This window comes from Plectropomus leopardus, chromosome 6 (genome assembly GCF_008729295.1).
Source record: "Plectropomus leopardus isolate mb chromosome 6, YSFRI_Pleo_2.0, whole genome shotgun sequence".
Lineage (NCBI taxonomy): Eukaryota > Metazoa > Chordata > Actinopteri > Perciformes > Serranidae > Plectropomus > Plectropomus leopardus.
This window is the reverse complement of record NC_056468.1, coordinates 29,742,290-29,759,806: the sequence shown is the minus strand read 5'-3', so window position 1 is coordinate 29,759,806 and position 17,517 is coordinate 29,742,290. Positions and strand designations below refer to the sequence as shown.

General features: G+C 39.8%; 1 protein-coding gene across 1 annotated transcript; it reads right to left on the bottom strand.

Moving 5' to 3' along the window:
* Nucleotides 1–7,648: 7,648 nt before the first annotated feature.
* Nucleotides 7,649–17,000, bottom strand: ubac1 (UBA domain containing 1). Its single transcript, XM_042488986.1, has 10 exons — nt 16,580–17,000; nt 15,091–15,211; nt 14,929–15,002; nt 14,738–14,845; nt 14,505–14,607; nt 13,354–13,462; nt 12,908–13,241; nt 11,873–11,959; nt 11,303–11,441; nt 7,649–10,050 (listed from the first exon to the last, which is right to left on the bottom strand). Exons 1-10 carry the CDS (start codon nt 16,715–16,717, stop codon nt 9,935–9,937), a joined length of 1,329 nt encoding a protein of 442 aa, XP_042344920.1. The 5' UTR covers nt 16,718–17,000; the 3' UTR covers nt 7,649–9,934.
* Between the last annotated feature and the right edge of the window lie 517 nt (nt 17,001–17,517).

The following is a 17,517-nucleotide window of genomic DNA, read 5'->3' as shown; positions in this document are numbered from 1 at the left end:
AATCTGAGAGACCTAAGAGATTTCTGAAATCTCATACCATCATGGAGGAGAGAAGAAGCAACACTCCACTTGAAGAGGAAATGGAGAAAAAAAACAAGCCCATGGACTTCTCCCTTTAAGAGCATTTTCAACGCAGAGGAGGTCATGGAGGAAATTGAGGAGGACATAGTCGAAGAGATTCAGGAGTATGTAGAGGAGCCTGAGGAGATGATTATGGATGTTGCTCAGGAGCAGCCCCGTACCTCCAATGGCGATGAAAACTACAACTACAGTTCCTTCGAAGAGGTATGAAATAATATAAGATAATAGACACACGTTTACACAAACACACATCGTAGCAGTTAGAAATTCAAAAACTGTAGCTGATACTGATACTGTTTTAAAATAATTGAATCCACTCAATGGCAGGATTATAAGAGAATGGGTACCTGGGTGCTGATACTGATAAGGCTCAACCACCTCAACAAGGCAAATAGACCTTGTGTTGGCTCTACCTTTATTTATTTGTTACATTATGTCTTCGTGGTAATTTTATGTCTCTTTATGGTTATGTTGCATTTCCTTGTAGTTTGTTTGTGTCTCTGTGAGGTAATTTTGTGTCTCTTTGTAGTCATTTGTGTGTCTTTGTAGTGGTTTTGCCCCGTTTTCTAGTTATTTTGTGTTTCTATGGTCGTGTGAATGTACATTTTGTAGGTGATGGCCAGGGTGGGCCCTGACACTATGGGTCCCTGCCACTGTGCCTGGTTGCCCATTCAGTAATCCATCCATGCTTGCATCCCCTTTTTGACAAGAGCATAGGCATTCATCAAAACAAAATCCAAAAACACACATGTATTTCATAAATTAATCAAAAATTTAAATGAAAGAAGTTATGCATTTGATGTTTGGTCATTGTCACTATATATGTTTTTTAAACACTCTGTTCAAGAGTAAACATCATCTTTATTAAATAATTTTTTATATGTTTCACAGACCGACGTATCAGAGAGATCTAGGAAATCTGAGGAATCTGAGAGATCTACAAAATCAGAGAGATCAGAGACATCCAGGAGATCTGAGAAATCTGAGAGATCTAGTAGATCAGAGAGATCAGAGACATCCAGGAGGTCAGAGACATCCAGGAGATCTGAGAAATCTGAGAAATCTAGAAGATCAGAGAAATCAGACATCTAGGAGATCTGAGAAATCTGAGAGATCCGAGAGACCTAAGATTTTTCTGAAATCTCGTGCCCTCATGGAGGAAAGAAGAGGCAAAGCTGCACTTGAGGAGGAACTGGAGAAAAAATCAAGCCCATGGACTTCTCCCTTTAAGAGCGTTTTCGATGCAGAGGACCTTATGGAGGAAATTGAGGAAGACATAGTGGAAGAGATTCGGGAGTATGTAGAGGAGCCTGAGGAGATTATGGATGTGGCTCAGGAGCAGCCCTGTATCTCCAATGGCAATGAAGACTACAATTACACTTCCTTTGAAGAGGTATGAAATAATATAAGATAATAGACACACATTTACACAAACACACATGGTAGCAGCTAGAAATTCAAAACCTGTGGCTGATACTGATACTGTTTTAAAATAATTGAATCCACTCCATGGCAGGATTATAAGAGAATGGGTACTTGGGTGCTGATACTGATAAGGCTCAACCACCTCAACAAGGCAAATAGACCTTGTGTTGGCTCTACCTTTATTTATTTGTTACATTATGTCTTCGTGGTAATTTTATGTCTCTTTATGGTTATGTTGCATTTCCTTGAAGTTGTTTGTGTCTCTGTGAGGTAATTTTGTGTCTCTTTGTAGTCAATTGTGTGTCTTTGTGGTGGTTTTGCCCCTTTTTCTAGTTATTTTTGTGTTTCTATGGTCATGTGAATTTACATTTTGTAGGTGATGGCCAGGGTGGGCCCTGACACTATGGGCCCCTGCCACTGTGCCTGGTTGCCCATTCAGTAATCCGTCCATGCTTGCATCCCCCTTTTGACAAGAGCATAGGCATTCATTCAAACATAATCTAACAACACATTAATTTTATGTAAGTCAATCAAAAATATAAATGAAAGGAGTTATGCATTTGATGTTTGGTCATGGTCGCCACACAAGTTTCACACACATTGTTTAAGAGTAAACATCTAATCAGACTGTTGCATGTTTTTACAGACTGACATATCAGAAAGATCTGAAGGATCTGGGAGATCTTGCGCATCGGGGAGATCGAAGAAATTAGCTGTTCTTCAGGAAGCCCTTGAGGAGGAGCAAAAAGCCAAAGCTGCTCTCGAAGAGGAACTGAAGAAGGAAAAAACAGCCCGAGCTCAGCAGAAAAAGCTCCGGAAGCAGGAGCTAAAAGAAAAAGATGCTCTTTCAAAAGCTCTGCAGAAGGAGCAAGCTGAAAAAAAGCACTCTTTCATGCTGAGTTGGAGCTGTTGAGGGCACAAGTGGCTGATCTGAATAAGTCACAGAAAGAGCACCAGAGGAGGAAAGCAAAGCTGAAGGGCACAGTCACCCAAATGACCGCTGAACTTCAAGAGCACAAGAAGGAGATTGATAACCTCAAGTGCAATCTGGAAGCATCCTCCTGTCAGCACGCTGAAGCATTAGCAGAGCGTGATGAGGCACATAGTGCTGAGCTCTCCACTCTAAAGGAGAGCCTCATTAAGCTGCAGGAGAAAAATCTGGAAAAAGACCATGAAATTCAGTCCCTGTACATCAATCTCCAAAATCTTCAACAGGACACTGAAGACAAAGACAAAACTGTTTCCTCCTTGCAGGAGGAAGTGAACCGCTGTATCTCCGCCCTCAAAGAGGAACAAAGTAAAAACTGTTCACTCCAGAAGAACTTTGAGGCTGTTGTTTCCAAACAGCAGGAGGAGGAAGCAGATGTGGATCGTCTTACTCAAGAGAACCAAAAACTTATCTCTGAGAACAAACGACTGCAGGGCGAACTTGATGCTGCTCTCCGTGAGCAGCAAACTGATCAAAAGCGGCTTCAGGAAGGAGCTGGGAGCGGACTCGAGGACGCCATTAAGAGGGAGAAGGCTCGGTATAAGAGAGCATACAACAAGATCCTCAGCCTGGAGAAGGAGCTCTCTGAGAAGACTCTGGCTTTAGAAAAGAGCCTGGTGACTGAAAAAGTCCTAAAATCATCCCTCAAGAATGAGCAGAAGCGCGTTGACCAGCTTATTTTGCAAAAGCAGCCTGCAGTGGAACCTCTAACCATCTATTGTGACCAGCTGAAGGAAGCATCTGCGCGTTCAGAGCATCTGATGTACGACATGCAGACTCTAAGGATGGAGAATGCAGATATCAGGGCTAAATTCGGTGCCCTGGAAAAGGACTATGACAGACTTCAAGTCGAACACAGATGTTATAGGGAAATGATGTCAGAGAAAGACAAAATCATCACTGAGAGTCAGTCCACCATCACCAGGCTCCAGTGCATGGTAGACGGTTTCTCGGCGCGGCAATCAGAGAACACGTCAAAACGGTTAGAAACTTGAAGATGCCTTAAAAGAGGACAAAATGAGAAACTCTGAATTGCTGCAGAAAGTTGAGCAAATCAACTCTGCTCTTGAAAAAGAAAAAGCCTTGTGTGAAAAGTACCGGATTGAACTCAAGGAAGCTTTGACCCAGCAGATTAAAATACTGGAGGAAAAGCACCAGTTGGCCATGGTTCTGCAGAGAGCTCAGGAAGTTTACTCCAGGCCCCAAGAACAACAGCTGCCAGAGTCAAACTTCCATCTCAAGTTTGTCCCTCAGTACGTTTACATGCCCAAATAAGTTGAGCTAGCTCGAATAGGCCATTTAATACCACAACTAGGAGATCTGAGAAAACTACCAGTGTCCTTGGCCCTGTATAAAATTCCCGGGGGAGAATGGATTTATTGACGAAATTATAATTATTAGTCGGACTCAAATTCAGCGATGCGCAACAAAATCTCCGGACAGACTGCAGCCCATCTCAGATCACCGTACAACTGTAATTTTTCCCGCTCACGTGACATTCCCTGTCTGTCCGTCCTGGGAGAGGGATCCCTCCTCTGTTACTCTCCCTGAGGTTCCTTCCACTAGTTCTTTGGGAGTTTTTCCTCATCCGAGTCGAGGGTCGAAGGACAGAAGCTGTCACATACAGTGCAGTTTGTAAATATGTGATTTGAGATTGTGGGCTATAGAAAAAACAGTGAAGACTATTATCCAGGGGGGTCTGCCAGTTAACAAATTTCACAGGTCAGTGTGATACTGTACTGTGGTGTTATGATTCTGTATGTTTTCATACAATAAAAAAAGAAGTGTCAGATCACTTTGCGGCACGATGGTGTAGTGGATAACACTGTCGCCTCACAGCAAGAGGGTCCTTGGTGAGGGCGTGGTTTGAACCATGGGCCCTTCTATGCAGAGAACATGTGTTCTCCCCGTGTCAGCGTGGGTTCTCTCCGGGTGCTCCGGCTTCCTCCCACAGTCTGAAGACATGCAGGTGAAGTTAACTGGTGACTCTAAACTGCCCATAGATGTGAATGTGAGTGTGAATGGTTGTCGGTCTCTATTTGTCAACCCTGCAAAAGTCTGGTGAGTTGTCCAGGGTGTACCCCGCCTTTCACCCAAATGTCCGGGGGAAGGGCGCAGCTCCCCCACCAACCTTGACAGGATAAGCAGTTACCCCAGGACGGTTACTCCAGGCCCCCAAAACAACAGCTGCCAGAGTCAAACTTCCATCTCACGTTCACCCCCCAGCATGTTTATATGCAAAAATAAGTTGAGCTAGCTCAATCAAGCCATTTAATGTTACTAGTGTCCTTGACCCGTATAAAATCCCTCGGGGAGAATGGATTTATTGACGAAATCATAATTATTGGTCGGACTAACACAATAATTGGACTTTTTCTGACATCATGTAAACGTACTGAATGACACCAAGCTCAGGCTCAACCAGAAGACACCACAAAGGCTTTTACAGCATCTGGAAAAGGCATACACCAATCTGAGGAGGAGGCACGGTGACAGTAGCTCAGACTATCGTGAGCTGCTGAAATCTTACGTTGCCCTCCAAATCAAATTCAGCGATGTGCAACGAAATCTCCGGACACACTTCAGCCCATCTCTTATCACTGTACAACTGTAATTTTTCCAATCACTTGACATTCCCTGTCTGTCCGTCCTGGGAGAGGGATCCCTCCTCTGTTGCTCTCCCTGAGGTTCCTTCCACTATTTGACAACTGATGGATTTTTTTGGGAGTTTTTCCTCATCCGAGTCGAGGGTCTAAGGACAGAAGCTGTAGCATACAGTGCGGTTTGTAAATATGTGATTTGAGATTATGGGCTATAGAAAAAAACAGTGAAGACTATTATCCAGATGACAGGAGACCTAAAATCTGTTGGAACACTTACTCAACAGATTCCATCAGCTTTACAGAGAGACCATGGGCTCATTAGACCATTTAACCTCAATCTGATGGATTATGCTATCCTGTCAAGGTGGTATTTTGTTTATTATTTTTGTGTGTGTGATACTCACCCTGCCAACATTTGTATGAGGTAGCCCCAACATAGGCAAGTAGGCAACTGGCATGGGACCAATATGGGACTGTTGGACAGTCCTATATATAGGGCCCATTATTCATCCCATTTACCATCCACATGGGTCCTACTTGCATATGTAGGTTAGGTAGTGGGGGTCTGCCAGTTAACAAATTTCACAGCTCAGTGTGATACTGTACTGTGGTGTTATGATTCTGTATGTTTTTCATACAATAAAAAAAGTTGAAGTGTTAGATCACTTTGCGGCACGGTGGTGTAGCGGACAACACTGTCGCCTCACAGCAAGAGGGTCCCTGGTGAGGGCGTGGTTTGAACCATGGGCCCCTCCATGCAGAGAACATGTGTTCTCCCCGTGTCAGCGTGGGTTCTCTCCGGGTGCTCCGGCTTCCTCCCACAGTCTGAAGACATGCAGGTGAAGTTAACTGGTGACTCTAAACTGCCCATAGATGTGAATGTGAGCGTGAATGGTTGTCTGGTGTACCCCGCCTTTCACCCAAATGTCATCTGGGAAAGGCTCCAGCTCCCCTGCCACCCTTGACAGGATAAGTAGTTATCCTGTTTTCTTCTTTGCAGTATTTTGAAAACACTGTTCGCAAAAATGTCAATAAATGAAAAAATAAAATTAAAAACAATGCAGTAAATATCTTAGTCTGCTTTTATAAACGTATTATTCCAATTTCCTTTTAAAGAAATACTCCTATTATTTGTAATGTTAAAATAGTTATCCATATTGAACTACTGTAAATAAATATTAATATGTTCCACACGAGGTATATACATATATATATACATATGTTCTGATGCTATCATATTTTACTTTAAGTTTACATTTAAAAAATTTTCACCACTTTCCAGATTAACTTTTGTACAGAGAACATCAGGTTCAGAGATTTTTTACTGCAGCCAGCTACCAAATAACACTGGCAATATATTTTGACATCAATTTGCATGCAGAACAGGTTAAACTTTATGATAGTAGCTGTATTATTATAATTAATATATGCAATTATACATTGCCTTTTAGTTGATTTCTTACCATTTACAATGTGTGCCTCCGTGGCCTCCATAATGCTGCCGTTGTTGTGACGTCAGACCGCTGAAGTCGGGGTGCATGGACTTGTCTCAGTGCACAGTAAGTAGGAACTCCAACTTTGAGTGGCATCCCACTGTAGTTTTTCTGGTAGGAGGTCAGAAGATCTCTGGAACGCAGCATTACACACAGCGTTTATAAGATGTTGACATCAGCACCATAAATGTGAATGATCACAGTGAAAGCAATGCTGTCAGCAGCCATTTACTGTGAAAAAGCTAACGTGAAAGCATGGGAGACTACCTGTGATAATATAGTAAACAAAAAAGCTGCAAAGGATCCACTAAAATAAAAAAATGTAACTCTCAGTTATGTCTGTAGCATCCGAAACTCAGTTGGCTTAAACATCTAGTTGGTAGGATTTAGGGGTACCTACTGGAAGAAAATGTGTATAATATTCATTCAATGTAATTCTGTGAAAATAAGTGATAAGACGCATTATACACTGATTATATCATTAATATATCACATTAGAACAGTATTTTCCCATTTAAACAGCATTTCCTTCAGTCATTTTTAAGTGACATTCAAACATTGGATATTTTATGAAAGAATCCTGAGTAAAAGTTAAATCTTTCATGTATATTTTGATGTGTATAAGATATATAACATCTCATTCTTACTTTAAAACCAGTTTAAACATAAATTATGTACTTTTACATTATGATAAAAAGGCTTCAACATGCCTTGAGTTTTCTCCTTCCCTCATGGTCTGCCATGGCTGTTGAGAAGAGTGAGGCTCCACTGAAGTCCACTTTAGATGATGTGGAACACCGTGATTGGCCGATAGACAACCAATCAAAAAATCTTTTCCTTGCTTTTTGGCATGCAGCAAAGGGCCTAGGCCGAAAGTGAACCTGCGGCCGGTGCGACGAGGAAGTAGCCTCTGTTTATGGGTCTCCCACTCTACCAACTGAGCTACTGCGCACACCAAGTACACCTCAGATATTAAAAAGCAAAACAGGCAGTTTAACAGTGGACTTTTCCTGCCTGTAGTTTTCTGACCACTTAATGAAAAACACAGAATCCAACACTACAGCCACAAAAAATAACTTTAATGCGATAGTGATTTAAATGCCAGTAGCCATGAGGCTGTCTGAATGAACAGACTGTGAGAGTATATTGCATAGGTTGTTAATCGGGGACAGTCCTGCATGGAAGCTGAGTTAAAACAAAAACCTGTGACTCCAACCACTCTTCAATGTTCTTTTGCAATAAAGTTCATTTACTCTTTTCTGTTCCTGCTGACCGCTTTGAAAGACGTCTGCATTCTCTGTGGATCTTTAAATCTCCCAATGTTTGTTTCGTGATATTACCGGAGAGTTTCTGATGCATACTAATGCAAAGCATGGAGGTGGTGAGACAGCTGGTCGCTGTGGCCGTGATGAAGGTCCACTGCAGTGCAGAAAGTGTGCAGAGAGGCTTCCAGAGATGTGTGTAGAAATCCTTCGTCATTCATGTTGCAATACTTTAAATCACACTGTGACCTGCTAGTCCATTAGCACATTTTACAATGGTTTGTAAAAACAACATTTGAATCATTTAATTTTTTTTTCACATTTGTAGATTAGCTTTGAGGTTTGCTAAAAATGTTATAAATAAGAACAAGTTCCTAGTTTGGCTTCGATATAAATAATGTAATAATACATAGTTCAAACAGACACTTCTCTCTAAAAACATTTAAATATTTTCAAATATTGCATTTACGAAACCATGTCCTGTAGTGCTCTTATTCATAAAGTTCTAGACAGATTAGTTAAAGCCATTTTCAAATGCCAAACTAGACGGGGGTGAGCAGAGGTCTGCCGTAACGACAGGTTTAGAAAAACAATCTCAGCCTCCCTGAGCAGAAAGTCACATCAATACCACATTTTAAATATTGAATAAAAACACTCAAAAGCTTGGCAAAACACACCACCCTCCATGTTGTTTTTTAAAATCTCAGTCGAACAGAAGAGGCTTCGCTCGCCTTCTCGTAGCTGGAGATTTTAAGTACTCGATGCAAAGGCTAATAACACGCTACCCATTGCAGTTCACACATCTCTAACACTCAAATCAAATATATTTCTTTACAGGTCAACAGAAGTCCTTGCTATTGCACAGAAATACAGGGTTTTTTTTCAATGGGTACAACTAATGACAAGGCAGGTTATATAGTGACATTTTGGTTTGGTTTGACAGCATAAATGTTCACTGCTCTCAAAAGAAACAAAAAAAAGTAAACCAAAAGACCGACACTGGTTGCGTCTCAAATTAGTTCTTTGTGAAGATGCTTGCACCTCCGCAGCATGAAGTGAGCATCTTCATCATTCAGATTTAAAAAGGCAAACCCCCTTTTGATTAGGCTCAGCTTCATTTAACAACCCACTACAGCCTTTTGAGACAAAACCCTTCTTTTAACGTCCTCAGTGCTGCAGTGAGTGATATCCATAGAGGTGAACAAGTGCTAAATGAGCGCAACGTGATAATATGACATTCAAGAGCACATTGACAATAAACACACAGGCCTAATATATCATTTTTCTGGTAAAAACATGACTAAGACACAAACATTTTAGTGTACAGCTTTTGTTTAAAAGGCAAGAACGTCAAATAAATATCCTTAAAGAAGCTCAAGATAAAACGATGTCCGCTTTGAACTGAGAGGCGGTCGCTTGACTTACAGTGACCTCGCAGGCGTGAATGGAGAGAGAGGTAATGTGTTTGAAAGCTTGTTTTCAACATGCCGAACAAACACTTCGACCACCAGCCTCTCAATTACAAGCTGATAAAAACAAGACAAAAGGGGGAAGAGGAACAAAACATGATACCAACAGAAGTCTTCCACACATTCACCACAGATGAAATGTAACAATTTAAAGAGACAGACAAAACTGTAATTGATATTTAAATATTGCAAAACATACAAAAACAGTTTTCTTTGAAGTGTAAACATTAAAATTGATGTCTGATGTCATTTCTGCACATGGAGAAATTATATAAAATAAATCATGTCTGTCATGACTATAAATTGTTCTCATTAAAATGTAAAAACAACATACTAAATCTCATTTCTTTTTTATTATTATTACTGTAATAATGTTTATGTTAACATTTTGTTTTGTATAAGTCTTTTTACTGTACTGTTATAAATAGTTATATGTGTAACATCTTAATTCATACTTTGACTCCTCCAGCTTTGTCTTTACAAGGCAAAAACAATACTTGTGTCTCTGCCACACTCACACATCTGTCCACACACACCCCAATAAAGTCAAACACACACACAAGCTGCCACAGTCACACAGGTGGGGGGGAGGGGGGGAGGCCACCAGGAGGCTCTATGTGCGATTGAGGGTCTGGAAGATTCTGGATATTTGGAGCATGACTGGGCCGGTCTTGGGGTCGTTCATCCACTGGGTGCTGTTCAGAGGATTCTCCAGCATGTCTTCAAACGCTTCACACAAACAGAAAGCACACTGGTAAGATATTTATGAAACAACAGCAGCCTTTAACCCTTTGAAACCTAAGCACAGCGCAAATATGCACAAAGGAAGAGTAAAAAAACAAAAATAAACAAGAAAATGAAACAAGTAAAAAGTGCGTATATTATTTCCAGAGACTTATCACTAAATTCATAATTAGAATATATAATATTATAATATTTTCTAGACATATTTCCTAATTATTATTATTATTAATATTATTATATTACTATTATTTTAATTTTGCCCTTTTTCAAAAACTAGTTTTAAAATTAATTTTGTGTGTCTTGTTTTACCTTTAATTAATTTCTTGCAATTTGTGGGACATTTCTTGCCAGTTTACTCACTGCCTTTTTCCCCATGTTTTCAAAAGAGATCAAACAAATTTGCTCATCTGAATGCAGCTCAAGAAAACTGATGACGATCCAGGTTTTTAAGGTTTTTAATGGGAACGTTTTCTGTCAAGATAATTTCTTTTGCTTGGGCAGTGCAGTACTCTGAAACAATAGGTACTCTGGGTGCTTTCTCACCAAACCTGTTTCGTTGTGTTCAGATGAACTCTGGTGCCTGTTTGAGCAAGATGTGAAAGCAGTTTGTCAAAATGTGCCACAAAGTGGACCAAGATTTAAGGACAGTTAAGTGATTTTAGCACAAAAGTTTAGCATTCAGACTCAAAAGCAGTCATCAAATATGTGTAATCTATTTATAGTGAAAAAATAACCGGTGACTATGGTAACACCTGTGCATTACTATGTGAGTGCAGGGACTTCCCTGGTGCGTCAGAAGGTAACAGAAGAGTTAAACATGTGTTAGGTTTGTGTCTTGTTCTGTTAAGCAGATTCCAATAAAGTGTGAAACACGGGGACCACGCAGGAACTAATCTCTCATCATATCGCAATACAAAATCCTTTTTTTTGTACTGTATTTACCTGCAAGTCACTATTTAAGCAATAAGAGATCAAGTTACAGTCCTGACTAGTAATGCTGATGATCAGTCACTTCTTCATTGTAAGTCGTCTAAGTTTGTTTGTAAGAAGTCAGTGTGAACACAAACCAGACCTGAGCTGAAATACAACAGCATCATCACACTGTTTAACATGTGTTTAAAGTTCAAAGAGATGTGAAAGATAATTTTCTGTTGAAGTGTGATTTAACAGATTTTTTGTCTGTTTATAAACATGACCCATAATCCTGACGTGTGCACTAAGTTTGATCAGACTCTACCTAAAAGGGTCTTGGGGTTGGTTAGACCCAACTGGACCACTGGATTCTCCAGAATGGCTTGGAACAGCGGGCTGTTGGTGTCGATGCCTTTGTCCAGGTCTTCTGGGGAAGGTTTCCTGTCTCCCAGCAGCCACTCACACTACAGGACGGAAACCAACATTTATTTTCTGGTTTTGAAAATATTTTGATATTTTTATGGAGGTCAGAGAACAGGATTTTATTTTGGGTTATTACTCTTAAACTAATGAGTATTCCTTCAAATCAATATCGTAAGTCCAGCATTGTCGTTTTTTGCAGTCGGCCAAACGTGTCCTGTGTAAATGGTGAAAGTATTATAGCTTGGCATCAAAACACAGAAAGGGAAATTAAGTTGAGTCAATTTGATTCATTAAGGGGCCAAAAACACAAATTTGTCTCTAAAGACTTTACAATATGACCACATACATTTTTCGCAATCGTCTATCCACTTTCAACCCTGATAAGATGGAAGTAGCATCCCAAACAGTTGGAAAAAAAAAGAGCGATTTCTCAAATGGTATTTTTACTACAGTCGTGGTTGTGTAAACTTACCGCAGCATCCTGTTGGTTGTTATTTACCCTCAGAGCATCAACCACCTCCTTTTCATCAAAGCCCATCTCCATCAGCGCAATGACAGCCTGCAGAAACAAAGAAAATAAATGAAGATTAATTAAGTTTAACTCCTCTCAGTCTAGTAACAACATGAAAAGTCACACTTCCACAGAGCTCAGCAGGAGTCTTGGAGGGAAATTAATTTGTGCGTAGAGGAAGAAATATTTGGGAACAGTGGTTGCAGGAACTCACACTGGTGTGTGTGGAAGACTTTTGTTGAAAAATGGCATTTAAATCACTTTCTATTTTTGCAGATTCTGATACTTTTGCTTTGGAAAACAGAGGTACATCAAGCTTTATAATTAGGGAAATGAGAAGCCTAGGACTAACACAGCTTACACTTTATATCCAAGGGTGCAAATTTTAATATTCTCTGTAAAGAATTATTATGTTAGATTATGCAGTTACAGTCTGAGCAGCAAAAAAAACCAAAAGCTGCATCTGGTAAAAAAAAAAAAAACTAAACTGGAACTAAAATAATCTGTCTTGCATTTTCCATCTTCCTACCAAATACAGAGTGATGAAATGCTGTGAGAAGAGTTATATGAATAAGGGATGCATGATAATATTTGGTATATCATCGGTGTCTGCAGTTATTGGCTTTAAAATGAAATTTCTGAATATTTTAATGACAAAGTGAACACATGTACAAAACATCAACCCTGAGTTGAAGTATTGTTCATATTTTGCACCATGAATGAATATTACATACACTGAAAAGCACCGTATTTTATGTCTCCATCTGCTGGTGGTATGTACAATATAATGTCGATTCCACGACAAAGGAGACTTGATGATCGTAAAAATTAGATGAGGGAAAAAAGTCGGAATATCGATACTGGTTATGAGCCAATTGAGTTGTTACATATGTGCATATTGGATATCGGCAAAAAAATCCAAAATCGTGCATCCCTAACGTAAATGTAAGTAGTCAAAGTACTGAATGAAAGCCCCCACAGGATAAAGCCACCTACTCTTGAGTCCGGTCTGAACTCCCGTTTCCTGCGGATCCGCTTGAAGATCTCTGTGAGCTCGTCCTGCCTGCTGCTCTCTTCTGTGCTCGACTGGCTGGAGAGGCTGCGGAGGAGGTTAGGACCAGAGGCGGAGGCTGACGCTGAGGCTGAAGCTGAGGCTGAAGCTGAGGCTGAAGCGGATGCTGAGGCAGATGCTGAGGCGGAGGTTGAGGGGCCTGGTGTGGCAGCAGCCGTGGCTCCTGCTGCAGAAGAGTCCTGGCCAGGTATGGGTGCGTCTACAGAGGGGTCATCTACATGCTCGATAAGCCACTCCATCGCTTGAGTCACTGACATACTGCAAAGAAAGGATTAAATAAGAAGAAAGGTTTCTTTTCTAGATAAATGTTCTAGACATAAACCTTAACTTCAGTTTTGAGTGAGTTGTTATTTAACATGCTCAGACTTACTGGTTCAGTCTAAGAGCTTTGATGGCCCTGCTCTCGGGGAAACCCATCTCAGTGAGCTGCTGAAGGGCCGTTTCATCCACCCGGTCCTCTTCATCTTCATCCAACATCGCTGTGAGACGCAGAAACACAAAGAGATCTGAGAACTGTAACGAAGCGCCGGGCAATATGTGTGAAATGTCTACAACAATAAACATCAGGATCTACTCTTACAGCAACAATAAATATCAAAATATGGCTCAGATATGTAAAAGAAATACTTTAGATGAGGTTCACTGTATTTGAGCTTGAGTGCAAAAACTTAAAGAGCACATAAAAACAGAAAAAAACACTTCCTACAGCTTAAGGCAAGAGGGATTCAAGCCTTTTTAAGACTTTTTTGGGGGAATAAAATCTGAGACCATTTTTACAGAAGCCAAAAGTGAAGGAAAAAACATGTTCTGACATTAATTAGTTAAGGTTAAGGGGAATTTCATTTTATTTTTCAAATATTTGTTACATAAAACATGACTCTGTGGTGATGTTCATGCAAGGCATTCATTGAATATTTTTTTATTATTTTTAAGTCGCCTACTTTTATAATACAATGTAAGGAAAGAAAAAGTCATAAAAAACCCATTTCCAATGTCTAAGCATTTTTAAGAATTTCTAAAGACATTTTGATGCCAATTAAAGCCTTATTTTTAGATTGATGGATTCAATGCCTTTTAAGAATTTTAGAGGAACCCTGAAGAAATAACTCGTACCTAATTCTGTCAGCGCTTTAGAATAAAATACACTAAGAATTTAGACAAGTGTCTCGGAGGTTTGCAGTGTTGCTTCGCTGCAGCCAGCAGTGGCCTTTCTGTGCCTGTCGTCCACATATCTTTGTTGGTAAACTCGGTGCTCAGGTTTCCGTCCACACGCCAACTCGACACCCTGTGCTTGACCCTCAGAGGTCAATGTGTTTATGTTTAAACACAGTGCTGACTTGTGCAGTATGAACCCAGCCTTTTGCCCTGTGTGTGCTGAGGACAGTTAAAGCCCTCTCCAATCGTTTACAGCATCAGAGGATGAGAACATGAGAGAAATTTCGTCCTGTTTTAACAAAAAAATGTGTTTTCTTGATCCCCGTTTCTGACTTGCAAATAGTTTCAAGCGACTGTGAGCTTTACCATTGGCTTTTTTGAACAATTCAACAGCATCGGGGTTCAAGGCAAGAAGCTTCTGGGCGACTTCAATGAGAGAAACCAGGATTTTTCTCAGCTCCGTCTGAAACTGGAACATCACAAAAAACAAAAAATAAAAACTGCAAATGTCTCAACTGGCAGAATATTTCTTATTCGTAGAATCGGCATATTAGGTTTAACTTTTTTTAAATCTAAATCCATTCCACCAAGAAGCTTACATCTCTGATGTTATGCTGGGTAACAGTGCGGTCCGTGTGGCGTGTGGACAGGTTGGCGGTGGCTTTCAAAATTGCGTCTTTGTCTGGAGCTTTGTTATCTTGTTTCTTCTAGAAAAACATCAAAAAGAGAGAGGTTATTAAAAGCAGGCAAAATAAAGACACCACATTCCTGATGCCAGTTGTAAGCTTACCTTTTCCTCTGAACTAACATCTGCCAATTTTGGAGGGGTCGGTGGCGGCCTTTTCTTTATGAGCAGCAAAACCTCTACAACATGAATCACACATGATCAGTTAATAGAATAAAACATAAGATCGTCCTAATCCCAGAACTCGTCACAAAGAGTGTCACATACCTTTATCTTTGAGATTTTCATCGGCAACCGTTTTAGTGTCGGTGAGGACTCTCTCTGTAGCAGCATGTATGAGTTTATGGTGGGTGAGTGTTTTGGGGTCTTCTAAACCTCCGTGCACATACTGTAAATCAAGCACAATGTAAAAACAGCGAACAGTTGGGAGTCTTTTCACCAAAGTTTATCTATCAATTGTTTTTTCAGAATTAAGCAAAAAAATGTTAGAAAAAGTGACAACTTCAAATTGTGTTTTTGTTTTTTACCAACAGTGTAAACGGTATGTGTCTGTCATTTTTACTTTAATTAATGATTTAAATGACTGAACAAATATCCAAATTGTGCTCAAATGATTTTTTCTTAATCAACTAGAGCTGACGCAAAAAGTCGATTAATTATTTGACAGAAAATGTACCTGCAACAATTTTGATAATCAATTTATCGTTTAAGTAAAATATCACGCATAATATTCTCCACTGTGAGTATTTGCTGCATGACTCTTAGTCATATCATTATTAATTAAATATATAGGCAAAAAATTAGGCTTATTTGAAGTATCTAACTGAGAAAAAAAGTTACAATTTCACAATGTTATAAGAAACACACAGAAATTTCAAAGACAACATGAAAGTAACAACTAATAAGAGAATATATATCTCAATACTCAAGAGTCAAAAAAGTAATTGAAAGTAGTAGTATTCAGTTAAATCGAGGCTTACGACTATTTTTTTGCCTCTGCCGTTTATTAAACCCAATATTCACTAATTTTTTACACTGCACTGTAACTTTTGTTCTTATATATTAAATGTTTTTATTTAATATTCTCTGCTCTTCAATGGAGTTATTATTGTGTTTAAATTTCCTTTTATAATGTGTGTCTTTTGCAGTTTGTCTAGATGCTTTTGGTGTTTTATGTAAACCACTGTGAACTGCTATGTTGCATATGTGTGCTACATAAATAAACTTTCCTTGCCTTAAAAGGCAATTAAACTAGTTGTTTTAACACTAAACCTACGAAAGTTGATTACATAAAATAGTTTAATTATTGACTGATTTTGTGTTATAAATTTCAACTTTAATCATGATGCTCATGTGATGCTACTACACACAAAATATCAATAAATCTGCATATATGTCACGCTGACATGAGAAGAAAACATAGACTATCATTTGAGGTTATGCTATAGAGGCCATAGAAGGAGAAGTGAGATGAGCTGTGTAATAATAGCCAGCAGTAAAGCAGCATGCCTCTCAGGCTAACCACTGGGAGCAGACACAGGGGCAGAGTCGGACTGTTAGCTAGCTAGCTTCAGAGGGGCAGCCAACCTGCTAAATTATAAATAGCAAGGTCTACCCAGTTACTATAAATACAAAGCCAGTGACACCGACACTGGCAGTTTACACAGAGGGCATGTTAGACTGCAAACACCCCAGGCAAAGGAGTGACAGGACAAAAAAAAGCAACAAATGAGACACAAACAACCCAAAAACCTACATGTTTCAAGCACTTCTCCTTCAGTTTCTCAACTGTGGTGTCTTCCGTGACTTCCTCCAACCACTCCGTGCCGTCTATGGTGCAAATGTGTATTTTCAACACTTTCCCGGCGAATATCTTCTCCTCCTGGACGAACATAGCTGCAGCCTTGAGAGTGAAGAGTACCAGTCCAGTGACGTTAGCTAGCAGCAGTTGCTATGTGCTCCTGGCAAGCTAGCGTGCTAACGTTAGCACCCAGCTAGCCGTCGTCCTGTAAATCCACCGACAACACAGCGCGAGCAGGCGCCGATTAGCTGAGGGCCATCTTCGGTTTCCTCTGACGGTTTTCGGTGCGGTGGCAACCGGCTAGCGTCTTCGGTGGCCACCAAGTTGTTTGTTATTCCCAGCGAACACACAAGCAGCCAGCCAGCAAGTACCCTATTTTTACTGTAATGTTTGAACTTTGAACTTCAACGGTGAAACTACCGGTGCATCATGGGAGCTGTAGTTCTTTTTTTGAGTCACTGGGATAAAACCAACCTGGTTCCCAAATTGAGTTTTAAGAACTAAAATAATTATATTTTCAAAATAACAATTTGATAATAATAAAAATAATAATTGAACGAAGTAACAAGTACACTGTATTGATGTTAGTGAAAAGCCCAATATGAGAATGTAATGAAGTAACAGTAGAAAGTGGCATGAGATCAAAATACTCACGTAAGGTAAAAGTACCTCAAATTTATACTTAAGTACAGCACTTGTCCATCACTGTCAACTTGTTTTTGCCCATTGTTATTGGAATTTTGTTTGAGAAAATGCACCACTAAAGCATAATATTATCTGACACCATCTGGACCATTGCTGATTAATTGGACAAATATTTTGTCAGTCAATTCTAGTAATAATTTGGTCTAAAAATGTCAGAAAACTGTAAAAATAAATAAATAAAACAGCCT